Source organism: Acanthochromis polyacanthus, chromosome 15, assembly GCF_021347895.1.
Source record: "Acanthochromis polyacanthus isolate Apoly-LR-REF ecotype Palm Island chromosome 15, KAUST_Apoly_ChrSc, whole genome shotgun sequence".
Lineage (NCBI taxonomy): Eukaryota > Metazoa > Chordata > Actinopteri > Pomacentridae > Acanthochromis > Acanthochromis polyacanthus.
In genome coordinates this window covers 10,005,651-10,028,249 of record NC_067127.1, presented here as the reverse complement: position 1 = coordinate 10,028,249, position 22,599 = coordinate 10,005,651, and the positions used below count along the sequence as shown (strand labels likewise).

General features: G+C 38.9%; 1 protein-coding gene across 1 annotated transcript; it reads right to left on the bottom strand.

The window, feature by feature from the left end:
* Window positions 1-150: 150 nt before the first annotated feature.
* Window positions 151-22,585, bottom strand: cdhr1a (cadherin-related family member 1a). The gene is made up of 18 exons (XM_022212338.2): window positions 22,450-22,585; window positions 13,491-14,228; window positions 12,710-12,805; window positions 12,172-12,317; window positions 12,031-12,081; window positions 11,841-11,930; window positions 11,623-11,709; window positions 10,859-10,975; window positions 10,391-10,534; window positions 9,727-9,805; window positions 9,510-9,610; window positions 8,907-9,110; window positions 8,028-8,180; window positions 7,720-7,884; window positions 6,686-6,753; window positions 3,144-3,372; window positions 2,805-3,062; window positions 151-1,515 (listed from the first exon to the last, which is right to left on the bottom strand). The coding sequence occupies exons 2-18, from the start codon at window positions 13,549-13,551 to the stop codon at window positions 955-957; spliced, it is 2,610 nt and encodes an 869-aa protein (XP_022068030.1). The 5' UTR covers window positions 13,552-14,228; window positions 22,450-22,585; the 3' UTR covers window positions 151-954.
* Window positions 22,586-22,599: the final 14 nt, after the last annotated feature.

Genomic DNA, 22,599 nt, shown 5'->3' with positions numbered 1-22,599 from the left:
CGAATTTAACTCAAGTAAAACAATCTAAATACTTTGTTTACAACCCTTGTAATACAAATGATGCTCCTTTATTAGTAATAAAACCCATACAGGTGTTTTGACAGCATAACATTTTGACAAAAACATTCATTGAAACAGATGTACTGCCACACAGTAAACAAGTCAACGCAGCCCTTTAAACTGACAAACAAGCATATTGCGACTGCTGCAAAACAAGGATCTAAACAGCGCTTTACACCTGCATAGTAGGATTAAAGGTCCTCCTAACGTGATCGCTTTGGTTCCCGGACCTCAGGCTGATCTCTTTAGTCAGTTCAAGTGTCATGAAATCTCTTGTAAGGAGCTTGGCTGGATCCCAAATGCACAGTCTGGCTTGTTGAAAACAGAATGACTTCATTCCCGACAAGGGATCTGAGTTGAAGAAGTTTAAGCCACTAAAGTGTCAACACATGTTTTAAAAAGGTGGGATTCATCTGATAGAGAAACAGTAAAATGGTGATACACAGGGTAGGAATGTCTGTTGGATTAAAATTATAATATTGATCCAGAAGAAGCTGAGCTGTTTCACTGTGTTTCAACTTTCTCTGTCTTTCTCACACACTCACACACATAGACACACACAGACACACCCACACCCAAAAAGCATTACTGTTATTCGAGTTCATGTTTGACCTTGGTAACATCAGTTTATACAACAATCTGACCTCAAGGTCCATTTATATTAGCTGCTCTGGAGCTTTTTATTGTTTCATGGGATCAAATTCAGAGTCTAACCAGCTGTTGGACATCTGGATTTTCAAAATCCCACTTCAGAATTTCCATTTCCCAGTTGTTTTCTTTTGTAATTGAAGAAAAAAAAACCTGAATTCTGAAGAAAAGAATGGAAATTTAGGTTTGGATTTTTATGGCAGCTGAGCCAACAGCTACTCAGTGTTGAGATAGTTTTGTCAGCTGTCAGGTGAAACTATTGTTCCTCTTCTGCTCCAGCCTCATCTTGAGCTCTGAAACCAGTGCTTTGTTCACAGTGTCCTGCCTGGTTATCACTGGCTTCTTTTTAGGTTTGGGTGCTACTACTGTCGAGCCTGTTGGTACGACCCACTGCCTCTCTCCTGGGATGTAGGGAGGTGGTGGAGGGGGCAGACAAGGTGCACATGGAGGCGGAGGTGGGGGCCAGTGTCTCACAGCAGTGCTGACATTGTTGTTATAGTTGGCATTCTCCACGACTACCTCTGGCTCCCGCTCCTCCTCTTCCACTATGAATTTCACTCCGGGAGTTTGTGGCTCCTTTAAGGGGTTTTTGAAGTTCCAGGTTTGCTGTTTCCGAGGTCTTCTCCGTACGCGGCGGTTAGGCAGGATCCGGTTGGACTTTTTGTTGCGCATGAATATTGCAGTGGAGATGATGACTGTGACTACGACCATGAGACTAATGACACCAGCGAGCATGCCTAGGATTTGCAAAGGCTTGTTTCTATTCTGCAACAAAAATGATCCCAAAGGCCCCCCCTTGAGTTGGGTCTGTAAAAGAGCACAGGGAGAATTCACATCCATGGGACTGAAGTCATACTCTGACACACAAAGACGAACTTTGAAGTAAGTATTGTCCCGTGTATAGTCTGTACTGCTGTTACAGTTTTTATAGAAGCTAAATATTTTTTTAAGATTAAAATTATGATTTATACTTGATTCACTGATCTACTTCTTATATTTTGTCAAGACAAGATCAGAGAGGTTGACCAGGAAACCCATCGCTGAGACCATTCAGCATCTGAGGATGAACACTTGAGTTGATGCAAAAATATAAACCATGTGAAATCAGAACGGAGGTAAAATATTGGTTGGTATTGTGCTCCGGTACTCTTTTACAGACACAGCCTTGTTGTCCAACAAAATCCACTGAAAGTAAATTGCTACTAGCTCTTAATACCACAGAGTGAAAACAGCAGTACTGATGTGCTGATGATCTCAAGGCAAGCTTCATTTATGGCACAGGCCTCCTTATAATCTTTCTGATCTTGCCCTGAGGTTGTACACGGGTCTTTTTTACAGAGCTCCAGTATATAAGAGTCGAAATGAGGATTGTGACTGAAACAGCGAAGGTGACAAGAGTCAAACAAATCCCAAACACTGCCCCAGGACGCTTCCTTAGGCCCAGGAAGTACGTGACAAATCTGGATTTGATCTGAAAACATGACAATTGCACTTGTGTGAGATTCAGAGTTTCTATGAGTATAAATTTTGAAATGCTACTAAAGCAAACAATTGAGTGAAGCTAATATTAACTCAATATACATTGTAGTCTGTTTGGAATTAAAATGAAATAAACAATTTCCATCCCAAATCATTATCTAAACATGCCCGCATCAGTTTCAAAGCTTGCACAGAAAAGTATCACTGCACACTGGGAATTTGCAGGGAAAATGTACTCAAAACAACAAATTAAGTTCTCTATGTCATATGCCACTGCTGTGAAAATACCTCACTGACTTTGTAGTAAATTTGTTGCTAACTTTGTGTCAGAGACCTAAACATTTTTGTTAATTTATTAAATCCAAATAAATGCTTCAAAAAACATCTGCAAAACCATAAATCTTTGTCAGATATAGAGGCAGAATTGCTGAAAATGATGTGTAGGTTTAGTCCCAATTTTCTTGTATTTTAAGCAGAAACGTTTGGAAATATGAGCACAGTCTTCTATAACACATTCATATTGTATTCTGCTGTACTTGTCATTGATTTGCTATTGATTTCTTGTATAGATTTAACTGTCATTTTGCTAATAATCTACTTGAGTTGTTGCAACTTACAGCTTCGGTGACGTCGATCTTGACAACTGCAGTGGTGCTGAAGGACGGCTGGCCTCGGTCTCGGGCCTGAACCAGCAGTGACCAGGTGCAGTCCTTCTGCTTGGTGATGTTCTGAATGATGGCCATGGACTTGATGTAGGACTTGAGCACGATTTCCCCCGTGTCAGCGTCGATGTCAAAGATGTTGTTGTCCGGATCAGCTTTCATGATGGCATACTCGATGACATTGTTGGGAACTTCTGCATCATCGTCCACAGCCTGTGAAGAAGCATCTCATCAGAAATGTAACTATATAGAAAATATTACAAAATAAATTTTTAATCACAGGAGAGTGTGTACCTCTATTTTAACTGGTGCTCCAATCACCATGGTCTTCTCCAGGAAGTTGTCATTGAAAGCAGGCGGATGATCGTTCAGGTCCAGAACAGTCACAAAGACTTCAGCCAGGCTGTACTTCCCCTCTGCGTCCTCCGCCTTCACATAGAAGTTGTACTTGGACCTCACCTCTGCATCCAGACTCGCCCATGGCTGGGTGTAGATGATCCCAGATTCAGGGTGGATCAGGAACCTGCCAACGATTACATGTCTTCTTGAACTGACTTCACATTCCTTCCACCACAGACTTGAACATCTTATTCTGATTCTTATTATTGTGTTTCAACCTTTCTTCTTACAGTTTGCTTACTGATAATGCTTCCTCATTATTTTCAGATATGAACTTTTTTTGACACTTCATTTGTAGAGGTATGAGTGGAACTTCAAATTTAAGTCTTGGTTATGCTACTCACTGCTGGAATTTAAAGCTTTATGTTACGTATGCTAATAACATCTCTAACCTAAATTGGACTAATCAGACCTTTGAGAGAGATGATTGGGGTAGACAGCTAGTTTTTTTTTAAGTTGAACACACAAACTAGACAATACTAATGCTAGAAGGCATATTGTTTTATTGCTGTTCAAATCCATGACTGATTCTTAATGTTTTGAAAAAAAATATTGTAACTTGTCAAACCAGATATGCATATCGCTCTGTGAAGTAATTGTTTGTCTGACATGTTACCATTCTTTAGTAGAATCGGAGTTCTCCACCTTCATCTTTTTGTTGCACTAAAAGATTTATATCTCAACACTACTGTCTCTTCATCGGACACAGTAGACAAAACCATGAGGCAAAATGATATACTCAACCTAAACCGGGTGTACAAGTGATTGTCTTGTTTCCACTGAGTTGTCACCTTTATTAGATATTTGTTTTGATATTTTTGTACTTCTAGTTAAGTGAGGATGGTGTTTCTTTGTTTCTGGCATGGTGTTCAGGGTGTGGCACTTAAACACTGGATATAACAGCTCACATCCTTTAATTCATCATCCAGTAGATCTGAAACTTGTTGAACCAATTATCCAAAGACAATTATACGTCTCGTTTTGGTTGAATATACATGTTTGCCTCACGTTTTTGCCCATTTTGACTCTGATGAATTAGTCTATTTGTACAATAAAAGGCTGTGAATGTATTAGCATAAAGGCTAGAATGAATGGGAGGACTAGCATGATTGTCTCATTAGTTTAACCTGCACAAAAACAGAAATGTGAAAACAGTAGTTTGTGGTTGTATGTTCTGTTCTGGCAAGCAGCAGGTGACTCATTAACCCACACATTCTTATCTTCATAGAGACATTGCTAAACACAGCTTGGCACTCCTAACTTCCCTTCAAAATGCAAATTATCACTTTTTAGAGTGATGATAAAACAAAATACAGCAAGTTAAATAGTGAGCTTCAGAGAGGTTTGGGGTAGATCACTGAGTCCACTCTTGCTAAGCCACAGTAATGGCATCTTGGCTTCAGCTTTGTACTTAGCATGCATAGACGTAGAACAGTCAGTCTTCTCCCTCTCACTCAAAGAAAGTCAATAGTGTATTTTTAACTGTTCCTTGAAAGCAGCTCTTTACTGTCCCATTACAGTTACCAGGGGTTCTTTCCAAATGTAAAACTGAACAGCTACCATCCAGAGACAGAGCAGAATTAGACTGTTTGACTCGTTTAGTTACCCTGCACCGACTTTGTCTCAGTACAAAGTAGTCAGAAGCAGAGAGCATTCTATTTTCTCCTCCAATCCCATTAGAGGATTAACGCAGACAGAGGGCGAGCAGACGAAGATCAGGACTGTGTGGCCTCGTGTACACTTAAGTATTCTCGACATATTGTGGAAAAAAGGTAAAGTTTGACAAATAATATGCCTTTTTTTTTGCCAATGCAGAGTTAAAAACCATAAAGTATTCTCATGATAATATAAATTTCAAAGCATTTTGGAAAATAATCTGAGGTGACACAGTTTCAAAATGGTTTTGACTAAACAAGTATGCACTCAAGCTAAAGTGTTCCAAATCTCTCTCCTCTGCTTTTTTAAAAAAAAAAATCCGTTCCCTGGATGCCATTTGACATCACATATCTTTTCTAATTCATTGCTCCAGAGCTCAAAATCTGCACCGAGAGGTCCAAAAATACATTCCACCTACGTTTGGTTCAGTAAAGCAAGTGGTTACTAGGAGGAGAACGGAGAGATTAAACGCATCGGCATGTTTTCATTCTGACTTTCAGACAAAACATTTTCCTCTAAATGTCATAGTGTAGACGTGTTTATGCAGGGGATCATTAAGACGATGTCTGTTGTGATTGGAAAGGAAATGCATGGTGTGTGTGTGATGAGAACAGGGTCCTCTGAGACTTTTTTCTAGGAGGTTGGATTTCTTCTGGGAAACTAATAAACATCGAATTGAGCAAAAAATGCCAGCAAATCCTCTGGTTTATAGTGCTTAAGGGCAGCAAGGAGGACCAAGTTTTAACATGAAAACAAGTCTGCTATCTTCAGACAGATGTTTTTTATATACAGCTCTTCATGCCACACTTGTTTAGTTTTCAAGAGATAAATGTCTTAGATGTTTTCGTCTTAATTCAATTTTATTTTATGAAGAGTGGTGAAAAATGCCAACTGGTGATATTGTTGGACAAGCATTTGTGATGTTTTTTGAATGAGTTCATTCACCATAATTGGAAGGTTACGGGGTGCTTTTCTGCAAGTTTGACATAATTACTGCACTAAGTACTAAAGTACTAAAGTACTTAGTGCACCAAGTACAAAAACAAATGAACAGAGACTTTTCAATAACAGGCAATAAAAAGGCATTCTAAATCCAAATTGACTGGTAACTGAAATACTAGTAGAAACATCTATTTTTAAGGATTCTCTTAGCCTAGCCACGCTAGACCCATGTTTCTGAAGGCACAAGGGTCTAGGCACGCTCGACAGGGAGGGAGGTGGGCTAAAAGGTTGTCTATCAAATCACTCTGCAGCAATTGGGTAGGTATACAACCAATCAACGCAACGAATAGGCTCCTAGAGCGCTGGAAATCAGAGGATGCGGTAGTTCGGTGAAGCCTTATTTATTCAGTCAATTGGTGAAGCTCAAGTATATTACAGACATGTTAACAGAAAGATTATTCAGAGTTGGTGCTAATGGAGCTCAACGACTGTTGTTGTTTTTGTTGTCGACCCTGGCAGAGAATTAAATTCGTTGCCGTGGGTTGTCTAGCGCGGCTAGGCTAGTTGTTTCCGGTTGTTTCTGTCAGAATCGTCGCGCCTCTGTCGTCACTTAGTTACGCCCGCCTTCTGACTCTACACTTCATGGTGATTCCTCCGGCCAGTTTTAGGAGAATCCAGCCTCAAGCCTTATGGAGGGTAACTAGACCCACCCTGGCAGAGAATTAAATTCGTTGCCATGGGTTGTCTAGCACGGCTAGGCTAGGATTCTCTAACATCAGCGAGTGCATGTGCGGGTTGAAATATTACATCTTAAAGCTCAGTTGAACTGTAATACTCACAAGTCAGCCCCAGAGCCATAGATAGAATATTTCACTTCACCCCAAGGTCCTGAGTCTGGGTCTATTGCCTGCAGACAAACAGAAGCAGTAGATCATAGAGAAGAAAAACAGGTTATATTGTGGTCAGTTCAGTGCAACTTTTACCTCTGTCTTAAGGGATTTTAGGACAACTAATCCCCCTCTGTACTGCAATTATTTAGTATTGAAGTCAGGCTAGGAATCAATATTGTTTCGCCTTGGTTTTCTTTTCTCTTTTCTTTCCTAATGTCAGTGCGTTGAGGTTGTATTTGTTTGCATCTCTGTGCTCAAATAAATGAGCGGCTAAGTGAAGTAGTGTCTGCCACCACGGATTCAGTAAACTGAATGAATCTGTGCCGGACTGGAACACGACGCTACAGGGGTCAGCTAAAAAAAGACAGATTTTTGATGTCATAGGAACATCATCATGGTCATCAGCTAATCTGTCTGTAGCTGCTGGGATGCCTGTTTTGCTGTCTCCGTGTGTCCAAGGTCACTTGTTGGCAGTTCTTTTATCTGATTGAAATTGCCTGGGATCAAGGCAACGAGCCTGTGTGGCGTTCACGCAAGGGCAGGATTTATTAGTGAGCCTCCCCGTTGCTTTGAGCCTCTCACCGAATCACTCTGCAGGGCTGATACGAACCGACAAGGGCAAAGGATGAGACGGCCCAAAAAGCAATCAATTCAACGTGTCGTTTAAAGTGTCCCCTTTGATTCCAGCACATATTTTTGTGCTGTGGCTGCATGTGCTACACAGCATTAGGAGAGAAAAAAAAGGTCTGGGAATTTGGTGTTACACAACAAAATGAAAGTGATAGCCATCTGGCAGCTTACCTCGCCTAGCTTTTATCTACATGTTTTCACATATTATCCCAACCCCCACTGCCCAAAAAGTCCACATTTAGGGAATTAATGGCCCTCTTGAGCTTTTTGTTAAAATCAGCATTCCTCTTTAGCTCTGAGTGACGTACATGAGTGATGGCATGTATTTTTAGCCGGGATCAGGACTCGCTCACCGTCACTGACACCACATTGGAGCCACCGGGTGAGTTTTCTGGAATTCTGGCGATATAGTAATCGGAGGAGAATTTGGGAGCGTTGTCGTTGGTGTCCAGGAGATGAATGACAATGTCTGCTGTGGCGCTGAACCTCTCCGGAGTGTCAATCTCGACAGCAAGTAGCTGAAGGAGAGAAAGACTACGAGTGAATTAATAACATCTGAGCAAATTTCAATTGATACAGTCAATTTGTTGGCGCTTATTTCTTGAAGAATGTGTGCTTTGGATCCCATTTCCATCTCCTTTGGTGTGTGTAATGGTTTAACCTTGTATGTGAGGAAGTGATGCTTCTCATAGTCCATTGCAGCAGAGTCTTCTACTAAGATTGTGACTTGGGCTTCATTGAGAACAGTCTGAGGGACGACTCGCAGCATCCTTCCTGGTCCAATCAGTCTCAGGTTGAATTTAGCATTTGCACCCTTTAAGACATTCACATCATCATATTATTATTGAACATTCACATGCGTTGTGTTATGTATACTCAAACCTATTTATAGTAATCTGCATTTATTACAAAGCTGTCTGAAAAAAGCAGACATACAGTATAACCCATGTGGCATATAGCTTAGTCAATCAATCTAAAAGCTCTGTGTCCTTCCATTATTAGAGTAATGTAAGAGAAATCAATAAGATATCAGTAGCAGGAACGATATTCCGACTGGAAGTGGACACAAACAGTCGGCCTGATGTTGTAACAGCATTATCACAGTACACGTTTGGTGAACATCAGCCATGTGGACATGACTGATACAGTACAAGGAGATGGAAACACAGAGACACTTGCATAATCTGACAAATGGCGTCGTTAGAGAGCAACTTTTAATTAGTGTTGGCTTAGTACCAGATTCATGCAATTTTAAAAGGATTACCAGTGATAATGGCAGGCTTAAAGTTAGTCCACAGACAAAGAGATGCACACTATGAAGTTGTGGTATGATGGATGCAAATTAAAAATCACTTTCCTATTAGATAACAGTGTAATTTGGTCAGAAAATGAGTGATATTGCATAATAATGTCCACTGTTACTCCAAGGCATCAGTGCTGCTCAAGTAAATATAAAAAAAAAATCAGATTTTTTTTTTTTTATTTCATTCATTTTCAAGTTAAGTGTATAAAAATGACAGATAACAGCAACAGTCCCCACCTGATCAGAGTCATTGACAGTAATTTTCAGCCCTCGCAGTATCTCTCCCTCCGGCGGATGCTCGTACATGGTCAACTCAAACATGTTCTGTTGGCCGTTCTCTCCGTAGAAAGTAGGTGGGTTGTTGTTTAGGTCCACCACACGGATCACCACCATGGTCAAACTATAGTCCATGAGTCTGCCTTCAGGGCTGACTTCTGAAGCCTGGACACACAGAGCAGAAGTTATATTATCACTCATATAATCAGTAGACATGGGCCCGAGTAATATTCTGTCCAGTTTCACCAGATCATTTGTGCTTTGTGAATTTCAGCTCAGATCTGCTTTAAAAACCTCCAGTCATTTCATATGCTGAGCCAATTTTTTTCCCCTATGTTCTGTACAGATTCTTTGACCTACAGTTTTTTTTTTGTAACATTCTCTAAATATGAATAAGGTCTGCAAAATGTAATTACTGTACAATCATGGTGGACACACAAAACTATTTCCAATTATTTCTAAAATATTCTCAGAGAAATTCAAGTGACTTTTAAAATAATGCTGAATTGAATGTAAGTGTGATTCTAATATACAGGGAAACAACAGTAATAATATGCATCTTACCCTGACTTTAATGTTAAAGATTTCTCTCTTCAGATGAATGGGGAGAGTCAGCAGAGTGATTAAGCCACTCGTTCTGTTGATGCCGAAAACACCGTCATCGCCTGATGAGACAGACAGCAGACAGATGAATACTCACATTACTGAGACAAATTTCTTCTCAATTTTTGTTTTTTGTTATTTCAAAATCATCCTAGTTTTCTTCGAGTGAAGTGATTACCATCATCGAAAGAGTAACGGATTGGATTTGGGTTTCCCACATCACCGTCTTTGGCATTGACACTGAATATTTCAGATCCCTGAGAAAAGACAAACAGAAGGATTTTGCAAAATAGTGGAGATCAGCAGTGAAACCAGACTAATAACTAGTAGAAGATGACACACAATTGCCTCTTTGGATAACTGGTTTACTCAAACAACATGCATGTTTTATTAAAAAAAAGTATTTGTAAATCACCTCAGTCTGCATCTTCATCTGACTTCAAGAAAAACTGATCAGGAATGATATTTGAACCCCACTGTGGCTGCTGCACAGCTAATTACAACAAACCGCTGAAATCTATCTTCCACCTGGTCTTCAAAGGTGCATCAAAATGCCATGCTTCTAATTATTCCCTTGGGGATCAAAGTCAGAATGTATAATCTCTCTGCGATGAGCGGTGGCATTTTGTGATCACGATAAAGCTGTGATGAAGGCAGGAGGGGCGTTACAGTGAAATGCCAGAAATGAAAGCCCTGCGATGTGTGATAATGGTTTCCTGAGGTTTGGGCTCATGTGTCGTGTATTATTTTAGTGCAAATGTAAACAAAAAAGTGACAGAAAAATAGCTGGCATGTGAAATGGTTAAATAGCAAAGTCAAAACCAAGATGTATTTATACTCACTGGCACTGACACTTCATAAACGTAGGCGAAGTAGGGCGTCCCAATGAAAGATGGCGGCGTGTCTTGTGCGTCAATCACATTGATTGTTAAGGTAGCAGAGGACGACAGAAACTGTTCCTTCCCGTTAAAGTTTCCACCGCCATCCTGGAACAAAAGTAATGTACAACTCAAATCTACATTTTTCAAAATACAGATTATTTGACCAGTACATTTTACAATTATGTTTAAAATTTTTATCTGTATTTATGCCATATGTCTTTTTTAAGTTATTATTCTCTCTTTTTTTCTTTTTAACATTTTCTAATGAGAAAACCATCTGAAAATCATACCCAGAATTCCTCATTTTTAAAGCATTTTTGAAGTTGCGCTACATATACAAGCTGGCAGTTCCACCATCAAACAAAAACTCCATTCAGCATGCTTACTTTGAAAATAAAAACACGCTTATGCACTCCAGAAACCCAGTACCTTTGCAATGACAGTGACAAAGTGTGTCTTTGTTTTCTCATAGTCCAGCATTTCTCCAGACTTGATGCGAAGGACACCGCTATGTCGGTCAATGGCAAACAAACTGGACTGTGGATTCTGTAACAGAGAGCAGAACAAAAGCGTAATTTTAAAAGCACACAGTGAAACACAAATGAGGTTAGACGAGTAAAAAGCCTGCCACTGAAACCCCTAAACCCATTCAACAAACATTTACGCTACATATCATGAAAAGCGGTCAGATGGCTGCATAACAACACTCAGTAGCCACTTGAATTAGGCCACATCCTCTGTATGCAGCGTCCATCTGGATGTAAACAACCCATATGCTCAAGGACAGAGCAGGCAGGTGAAAGCTGCCAGGTCCAGATGTGAACCGCCTCACTGTCAATTCCAGGCCAGCTGTTCTTTTGGTCCTAATAGTGCAAAGTGCAAACTAACATTCCTTGCCACCCTCTGCCAAAGCAGCCCTCTAAGCCTCCAATACCTGACACAAATGTAATTGTGATTTAATCTCCATCATCATCATCATCATAACTACACCCGGCACATGCACAAAAACACACGCACTCCAGAAATTCCAGAAATCAGCACATATACACGCTATTTGTTTGCAGATTAGCATCACAACCGGCCAGTTTCAGTGAGCATTTCATATTTTAAAATGTTCTGTCTGCAGTTAATTACATGCTGTATTCATGTCTTGCTGATGTGAGTGGGCAGTTTTTCCCGTTGCCAAGAGATACCTGCAGGAAGTAGGCGACTGCGCCTCCTGAGCCCGTGTCTCTGTCTACTGCCTGGGCTTTGTAGATGCTGCTGCCGGATTCAGTCGTCTAAAATGTGCAACACAGAAAATAATTTAGCATGCAGGTCTTAAAGAGCCATGATTTAACGCATACAACAGTTCGATTTTCATTTACAGTTGAAAAGGTTTGAAGCACAAAACACATTTGGCTTAACTTACTTCCACTACGTCAATGATTGCGGGCATGTTTTGGAATTCAGGTTTTTCATCATTGGCATCCATTACAAATATGGTGACTCTTTCCACCACCTAAAAAGAAGGAGAAGAAGAAGAAAACCGCATGTTTAGGTATATACACATTTGATAAAGTATAAATGATGTGGTCACACATTGAACTAGAAGCTGATACCTTGCTTTGCCCGTCTGTGATGCTGACGAGAACGTCAATAGAATCTTGTTTCTGAACAGAAATAAGAAAATACAAAACATTTTAGTTTATTCAGGATTGTAAATCATCAGCAATGTCCCCTAATGTCTATATTAACTTTACCTCTCTGTCCAGCTTTTCCACTAATGTAATGTTTCCAGATTCAGGGTCGACCCTGAAGTACTCTTTGGACCCTGGATCGAAGGAGAGGCCATATCTCACCTCCTGGCCTTCAGGGTCTGTGCCATTGAGACAGTAGATCTGTGTACCTTAAAGGGAGCAATCATAGTTCAGCTGCTGATTGGATAAATATGAAATTCTGCATTGATGTTATAATCATCGGTTCTAACTGTCCACTATGCACCTGCTGTGGAACAACCTAGACATACTAAGCACCAGTTAAATGAGTATCACGGTGTAGAGGGACATCTGCACCACTTTCACAGCCAGCAAACTGTCCTTCATTTCAACAGGTGGCACCAAGCAGATGGGCATGTTAGTGTGAGCACGTACATGCCACACAACATCTGCTCATCTATCAAAGACTATTTAACATCCTGGACTCTGATATTGGCAACCAAATTACACCATTTTGTTGATTGGTTCCACAGACTACTAGCTGTTCACACTGAACGTCCTGCAGGTCACAAGTCAAGCTCACCAACAGCCGTGTCCTCCGAGAGGCTGAACAGGGCCAGGTTCCCATTGCGGCTGTAGGGTCCGTTGTCAAAGAAATAGGGGGCAAAATCTGCTTGTGCTGAGGAAAGACGTAAATCCCACTCATAAGTGTGTGTTTGACTGTCACAGTTTTATGCAGTTCATCAAAGCAAGACTACATGAGTTTAGAAAGAATGAAAAATGGTTTTCATCTGACAACTTGATCAATGACTTAATCAGTTTGTTGACTTTAATGATTCCTCTCTGCTACAGTTTTATTACCACTGACCATCAGTGGATCATTTTTATTTGTGAGCACAGTGGTCAGAGTTTATTAAAGGTACGGTTTCACTTTAAACACCAGAGTACACCATTATGTGCTTTCGCCCCCTGCTTTCTTTCTCACTGGGATTAAAGGTGCGTTACGTCAACCTCCTAAGACACTTTTACTATACATAGACCTGAGATCTTTGCTGTATTTGTAATATCACTGACAAATAAGTACTATTTAGCTAAAACAACTGCATATTACCCTTAAAAGCCACAGTCATAAACAATACAAATAGACAAGTATGAGCCAGACAAGGCGAAAAACTAATTTATTTGTCGATATGTGCACCAAAGCCAGAGGACAAATGAATCAAAACAAAATGGAATTCAATTCTAGCCTGAAAAAGATTGAAAATAATCAACTTACAGGTCCCTAATGTCCCTGAACAGCATTCTTAATCCGATCACAGCAACACAAGCCAACTTTAACCAGGCAATTAATAAGAGAAACTTACCAAAGCAGGCATGCACAAACAGAAAAAGAAGCGGCAAATGTAGAATCTTTACATTCTTCATCCTAAAGAATGAAGTCGTGAAACCGCACCATTAAGACGGCTCCGTGGAGAGTCCTCTACATGAGATGCAGCTCTCAAGGTGTGTGCAGGCGACTGGAAGACGGCTGAGGGCAGATGCTCACGTGCTAATCCAATGACACATCTTAAGGGTTACTGCAAGGCCTCCTCAGTCCAGCTGGGACTCAATAACTGCTAACTGTGTTTGCAAAAACAAGGATGCACCGTTTGGATAGACAGATATATTATTAATTTTTGATAGTGTATTAATGTCCTAATTCACAAATGTCAGGTGAGGGTTTAAGTAATCTTCTGCAGCTTGATCCAAACATTGTATTTGAATTTTTGGAAACAAACTTATGCCAGGATGCTAGCTTTGACAAATGCCTAAAACGTATTGTTTTTGAATAATTGCAGTCAGATGTTGTATTATTTTTCTTCTGCTGACATTTTGACTGTTACTGCATTTAGTACTGAACTACCAGAAAGTGTGATTATCCTGTATTAAACACAATTCTGTGTTAAATGCAGCTTCTGCCTTTAAATTATGACCATTCTGCATAAAGTGCCGTGACCAACTCTGCTGCTGACAAAGTGGAGGGATGATGTAGAATCTATACGATAATTCTGGTTGGTGGTTCACTCATGCTGTACACCATCTGCTATGCAGTCCATGACCATCTGTTACATTAGGAGAAAGAAAAAAAATCACTATTAACTCAATTAATTGAATAATCGCAAACACAGGATGATCAGGCAGTGATCTCAAGAGATTATAGATTGTTCATGTATATTATAATAGAAGGTATGAAATAAACAGGGACTTGTCATGTAAACTAATATAATTCAACTAAGATTTATTCATTTTTTCATATATAAGAATTCATGGGTTATGTTTCACATTTGAGTATTGTTTTTATTTTTGTCTTTCTTTTGTTCCATATGTGGGGTTGAGTCTCTTTAATTAAAAAGCCCACTGATTACCTTCATGTCTTTCTGGGACTTTTTGAACAGTATTTTAGTCACTGAAGCTGGCTAATCTTCTTGCTGATAATCTGATTTGCCACCAAGAAGCAAACTCTTGTAAACAAACGTTATATAATACTGACTAAGTGGTCCTAGGATCACCTTTTTTTACAAACACTAACCTGTATAAGACTTACTGCAGGTCTTCATTCATTACACTCTAAAAAGTAATTCAAGGAAGCTATTCCCACCACTTTGTTAAATGCATAGTTACAATATTAAAAATTAATACATAAATGTTTCAAGTTGCAAACATTATTTTGATGGGTTGCGTTGACACAGTAATGTTGGTAATATTGTGTATAATTTAAATGTAAATGAATTCCTTAGTTAATTTAAAACTCATTTCCAGTTGAGCTCATGTCATGAAATTGTCTCCATAACTGTATTTTTCTTGAATTCAGCATTTGAATTCCCTTCCTTGACTTTAACATGCCCAGACGATAAAAGATGATTAAGACTAGTAATTAAAAGAAACTTTGATTGTAGAGGGAAAACTTATTCCTAGCTTAGTTTGTTAAATGAACATTATTTCATTGAAAGTTGTCAGAACTCAAAACGATTGATGCAAATGTTGTGGGTTTTTGTGAGCACAAACATTATTATTTAAAACATATGCTTCAATTTTTAAAAAATCTTTTCCGTTAATCCAAAGAGCAAGTCTGTATAACTCCAAACGCCTCAACAGACCCAGTAATTTTGTCTTTTTCTTCTTAAAGCATATACTAATTATACATCAAAGTATCTGTTTTGCAACTTTTGCTGAAAGATATATAACACATTAAAAACCCACCTTTGATTCTGTTGTTAAATTTCTGGAACCTAAAACAAACAACATAATAAATAGAACAATGCACAATTTTGATATTGCTGTGAAAAGAAAAATACAGGAAGAATGCAACAAAAAGTACTGTGTGCACCATTAAAACACTTTGCATGCAAGAGGATTTAAACACATGAGTAAACCTTTTTAACGTCCATTCTCATGCTGATATTAAATCTACTTTATAATCTGAGTGGTACTCGCAGAACATACGGTAGATGTTGCATGTTCTCAGTGTCTGCGTAGGGCACGGCTTGTAAGTTTGAACTTAGCAAAAGAGCGACACACATGTTAAAAAATAAAAGCCACAGCATTTATCTGTGGGAACATCAGTGTGTGGATTTAAGAACAGCAGACAAATTCCCTTACATGCAGTGAAACATTTCAGATTGGAAACCTGTGTCCAGTAGTTAATGGCACAGCAATAAGTTCCATGCCATTTGAAGCAGAAAATGCATAACTTCTACACAATAACTGGAACAGATCACCTGTCACGTTACTACTGTATGTCGTTGGCTAAGGCCGTGACTTCAGGTTTAATTCTCTGGTACTGGCAGATGGCAGGCCCAAAGATTAACCCACTGTACTCTAATCTCCCCTCATCTTGTAATGCACAGAGTCTGTCTGTTGTTATACAGACTCCATCAAACATAAATGTAAAGCACAATTAGCTCACACTATGATGCACATCTGGACACGCAGCACAAAGTGAGCAACATTATGAGGGTCCACAAACGGATGATGCTCCTATTTGTTCTCTTCTGTTGTCGTGACCGTGACCTTCATTTTAAAATGTTTAGATGTGTGTCGGTGCATATATTCTTTGGTACGATCCTGTCATTGAAGCTTATATGAGTAAGTGTCTTTCAAATGATCTCTGTAGGAAATCATACGGATAAAAGCTCACTGCTCGTCTGTAGCCATCTTCTTAGTTTCTAATCCCGTGCCTTCAATCACTGCAGCACATGCTGACCTCTTTGTTCCTGTTGCTGTCAGAGCCATAAGGCCGCCCATGGGGAAATTTTAGGGTGATGCTTATCATTCTTAGCGTATGCCTGCATGTGCGTCAATTGCTTTGGATTATTCTCATTCAAGGCTAAACCTGCATCAAAACAGACTCAGAGCATCTGGAAGTATTTGTACGAACCATTATACACTATATAGCCCATGTGGTTCCTCGACATAATGGGCAACTTTAAAAATATACATCAATCCTAAAGGGTTTAGGATCAGCATGAAAAACAGCAAATTGCAACAAACTACGAGCAGCAAAGGGTTAAACAGCATAGACAATAGTAGGTTTGTTCCTCTGTTGTATCAGAAAACAATCCTATAAAAAGTGGAAAGCATCTTTCTTTCACATCAAGGAAGTTCTGCTACAGTATCAACGAGCTCAACTGCAGCTGATTCTTCCCAAAAAATAAGTCCAAACATAGGCGTACCTGCTTAAAACTACTGCACCTAATGTATCTAGACCACACCTGCAGCAAGCTACCTTCAAGCCAACGAGGGAAAATAAAACTTCCTTAGGCATGTCTTGATTTAGCTGGCATTTGATTTCTTTTAGTCTGTCATGCATTCTCAGTTACCCAAAGTAAGAAGTGAAATATGCTGCAGAAATAAAGCTGCCTTATCATAACTTGTGTGCAACTAAAATTCATATTTACATTTTAATGAGGAAAACAAATGCAGTGTTGAGGGTGTGACATCTGATTCAAGCACTCAAGTGGATGACTTACAACAAAAATCTTTTATAAAAATGCAAATAAAACAGTGACTTCATTAAATTAACCAAGAACTAAAAGCTATTGTCCAGTCCATGTGGTCAGCTAATCTATAACAATAAGATGATAGCTGGGGCCCTTTAATATATTTTGGCCTGAAATGACATGTAATGATTATATGACTAAATCTTCTGGGTTTGCAGTGCATGATTATATTACAAAGCTGTCATGAGGAGCACGTTTCTGGCTGCTCATCAAGAGGCGATGTTGACAGAGAGAGCTGCAAGTAGAATTAGTTTGGCTCTTGTCCTGTTCGTGTCTCTGAAACGTGAGGGTCCATAAAAATGTCAAATGAACTTGTAGACAACCAAACAGCAGCATCACTAAGACGTGAAGAACATTTTGGATTATGAGATTCTCAAGTACGCCAAAAAATACACAAATCTTACATATGCAATCATATATTCATTCGTGACAAACACCGAATTTGTGGTAATTAAACAAAACAATGTCTCAAGCTGTCTGCAGAGTGTACTGGTGAATTTTCTGATGGAGAGGTAATAAAACGAACATAAAAACTCCTTTGTAAATGCTCCACCCTCCCGCTTTAGAAAACACACTGACAGGGAAAGTCCAGTATTTACTTGGAAAAATGAGATTTGCCAAAAATAGAAAGGAAACTTTGAATGATTTGCACAGTACTTGTGTCACTACAGGATCACTCGGTCTGTTAGAGCACCTGTTGTCAAGATACCCAATTCAGCTTTCCCATTTTGGATTATTATTGATAATCTCCAGTGTGGTTTGCCAAGGGCAGAGGTTCGCTTTTAGTCCTGGTCCACTCTAAAACTAGGTTACGCCTTTAATCTCTCCATGTAGAGTAGCAGCCTTTCATTTTCATAAACCTCGCAGAGTGCTGCAGCAGAGAACACAGAGTCATGAATCATGCAAAATCCTGAAAGATGTGACACACTACTTCTGCAGGAATCGTCATCGACTGAAATGATCATTAGTAGCTGTCGAGTTTAGTTAATCTAGAAATATGTTTTTCCAGTATTATGGGAGCAAATAAGTTTTCTATTTAACCCTAAAGCCTCAGCTGTACTGTCTCTGGAATCTCAGCTTCAGAAATGTAATAACCAGGTCAATTAAACAAACCTTTAGTTTAAACAAATACACACTATTGTAGAGGCCATTTTTCACTTTTTAGTTTGGTCATCAGACTCTTTCACGTCAAATCATATATTTAAAAAAAGGAACATTTTTGAGAAAATAAGGCCAGTCATGTATATTTATTGGTCAATTTGACATGGTACTGATGTGTATGATTTTAGAACTCTAAGCAGCTGCTCATGTTCTCTACAATCCTTTATTCTGCTGCCCCCAAGTGGTAGAAAGCTGCTGGTGGACAACAAAGGTGGGGGGAAAAAACTCAAAACAAAACACTTTTGTAAATATTTTTAATGTACATTTACATGACTAGTGAGCAATTATTTAGAAGCATATTTACATATTGATCTACAACTGTGGACGGGGTGTAATATCAATGATTGTTTCCAAATCCAGTAGCGTTTACCACAGACACACATCCACTAATTCCCCAAAACACAACAATTCTAGTAATCTCTGTATACGGAATACTAAGGATCTGAGTTCAGTTTCATTTAATGTGAAATGATTCAAAATTGTGTCACCTTTAACTGCACTATTTCTAAGCTAAACAGTGGGGTATCTGCTCTTATGCAAAATTACAAATCAACATTTAACATTTACTGTGTTATATAAAATTCAGGTCCCACAGTAGGAATTAAATGCAGTACACATTTAATTACTTAGAATAAAATATTTTAACTTTATCAGTACTTTCTATGTTCACATGTATTTCTGATAACAGACTCAATCTTACTCAGTATGCAGGATCCTACATTTCTACAGAAACTCTTCAGGATTTTCTTTTAGCTACTCTTTAATTCTTTGTGATTCAACTCATTTGGCATTTAAATGATACTGCACAGGATTCTACTCACTTCTGTTACATACTGTATGTCTTTGAGGCCTGTTTCACTGCAAACATTTCTGAATAATAACATAGGTAATGCTCCCCAGACCACATTTGGAAGTGTGACAGAAATGTGCCAGTTTGAATTTCATGAGATGCCTGAAAATGAAGCAGATGAACTGAATTCATTTCTCATAGTGTTCTATAAACATGTGTTTTCATGACATGTCAACATCCTCTCGGAAAAGCCCTTTTAGAATTGTTGTATCTGATGGGTGTGGTAAAGAAACTGGACCAAATTAGAAAAACTCCGCTATGCTCAAGTGTAACACAAAAGTAGAGCAAAAACACAAGGGACATTTTCACACTGGTTACTATTTTCAACAGGCAGAGATCAAACTTCAGTGTTCATTTAAAAGAGGCCTGTGAGACGGCAACCTAACTGCAACGTCATCTACAGCCTCATCTTCATGGGATGACATTGTGTTGACTCATCTTATGCTGCAACACCCAAAGAAAAGATTAGACACACTGCATTTGCTTTGCTTGATTTCTTTCTTTCTTGACTGCGATAGGTTTTTGTGGTTTATAATTGTAAAACGGCACCAGGGCTGCAGCAAGGACCAGTTTAAAGAAAATCTCTTTCATTTCATCCAGTCATTAATGGGGTTGTTTATGTGATTCATATTCTAAAGTATATTGTGTTCTGTGTGTGCTTATTGTATGTTAGAGGGGGTTTGTCATGATCCCTGCTCCAGCCCGTTTCTCTCCTTCATTCTTCCCCCTGTTCTCTCTTTACCTGTCTACCTGTTTTGATCTGTCTCTCTTTGTCTCAGTCTGTCTGTCTGTTATCTCTCCCTCCTTTCTCTCTCCCTGTCACTCGCTCTCTTGCTCTCCCTGCTTCTCCTGCCTGCACTCAGCTGTTTACTGCAGGTGACATGCATTGTAGTAATCAGCTCACCTGCCCACCATCTCACCTGCTCGCTATTTAAGCCCTGTTCATTCAGTTACTCTCTGCTGGATCATAAAGGGTCACATCCCCTCAGGGACTTGCTCTCCTTTTGGATCCTGTTCTTCCCACTGAGCCCCTGCTACCTCTTGACTGCCTCAGCCCCATGGACTCTGCTCATCTCCCCCCGGATTCCCTAAGCTTGCTTCCCTGTCCCTTCCATCTAGTTTGTCCCATGGTTTGTGAGTACTCTGTTTAGTGTAGTTGTTGGGGTTTGGGTTTGGGTTTTTTCCTTTGGACTTTGGTGTTGGATTTGATAGTTATGATTGGCTTTGCATATTTCATATTCAGCTAGATTTGGTATTCCCCTCAGTCCTGGTTCCCTTTGTATTGTCTTCGCTCTTGTTTAGTTAAATAAAGTCCTTTCCAGTATTCCTACTGTCTCCCCATATCTGTGTCTGAACCCCCCTGTAACAGTGTTTGTACAAAGATGAGCCTAACTTTACAAATTCACTTTGTACCTTTTTTGGCATGATCAGTTCCTAAAAGTCCTCTATTGACACTTTCACGTACACTTTAAGAAATGATCTGTGAGCATTTATATTTTAACTGATCTAACTGGTCAACCTCATTATGGTTTTGATTTTATTTTGTGGCCATATTAAAATAATACAGTAATGCTTGTTACAGTAATGTCATGCTTGCTGTGACAAAAAATACAGTACCCTATTACTGTGATTGCATTTACAGTAGGATCATTTTTACTGTAGCAACATTTACAGTAAGAATTATCTTACTCTAAATGGGTACATGGGTACCGTGATTAAGCTTACTGTAAAACATTCTACAGCAACTTACTTGCAATTGCTGCCAGTAAGTTACTGTACATTTTATGGTAAGCTTTTTACTGTGTAAGTAAATATTTGATAAAATGGTTTGGAATGACGTTCACTCACACTTTCAGTCATTGTGTTCATGTAACTGCAAAGAGATGGAACACTGAGTGAACCCCTCCTAAAGGAATCTGGCATTTTTTTAATTGAAAAGCATTCCCTCTCTAAGTGTACTTTTTTTGACTGCAGCAACCAATCATCTAACCACAGTACATTTGAAGGGAGAGCAGACAGAGAATCATTCTTTTTTTTTTCTTTTTTTTAATGATTTAATGATGACATTTTTTTAGTCATTTTAGATGTTTGCAGTATGACAACTATTTTGGAAAAGAACACTGATGTTTAGTTGACGGTACTGTGGCTGTGGTTAGGGCTGTGGCTTCACAGCTACAAGGTCCTGGGTTTGAATGTCCTGGTGGGATGGATCATTTCTGTCTGGAGTCTGCATGCTTTCTTTGCGTGTGAATGACAGACTAGCAACTTGTTCTTCACTCTGAGTCAGCTAGGACAACCCCCACAACCTTCAACTGGATATAGCAGACCGGTAGATATAAAAAGAAATGCCTAGCCTAAAAAATAAAAGACCACCACAGTTTGCATCATTTTCCCAGTTATAACTGTTAATGAAATGATGTTTAAGCAATAAACAATAAGGAGTTAAGGGAATTAGTCTTTCCTCTACAATAACTGGCATTTTGAATTAACAATTATTCATAATTGGCAACATAGGTTCAACTTTTTCAACTCGGATTGGATAAAAACAATAAAGTCATCACAGCAATTTTGTTATTTTACTACAACCTGAATTTAGTTTCAAATCAATTAAAGCAGAATTGTAATTAAAAATACACATTGGGTTAAGTTGGTGTGATTACCTACAGCATTATGCCAACATAACGCATCAAAACAGTGTTTGCAACTTAAAAGGTTTATCTAAATCAATTAGATTTCTTTGTTTAAATCTTGCAAACATGCATTTAGGTCTCCTAAATTACTTAATAGATTGTGCAGTAAAATAAATGTATTTTTGTTTGTAGTATTTATAAATTTAGAAGTTTAACTCCATATTTTGGTTTCTATTTAAATCAAATTTTTATATATAATAGGTAACTTTAAAGGGCTTCAATTAACGTATGTTTGCTCTATACCAGTCAGTTACATAAAATTACTCTATTGATTGTAATCTGTTGTCTTGATTTTAATGAGTAAATATGGTGGGGGTTTTTTTTGTTTTTTTGTTTTTTTTGCAGTGTATTATTAAAGACTATGGTTTATGAGTAATCTTGTAAAAACTGATTTTACACTGTCATATCAACATATCTCACATCCACTTACTTTGATTTTCCTTACACCAATAAAACCATTAATGCTATTTAAAGCTCAGCAAGGCCACTAGAATCCAAGAAAATACTTCAAATGAGTGATACGTGACTTTATCCAGTGATCAAAAGGGGTATAAATGGATGTGTGGGAGTGGAGGGTTCTTACCGTGGTTTACTAAAGCTGGAGGAAATCATGGCTAGAACATGCAATTACAAAATGATGTCTTCAAAGAGGTAGGGAGGAGGAGGCATGCCCTCCAACATGAGGCTTCTCTCTCCAAAAATTGCAGCGTTTGGGACCACGTGACCTCGCCAA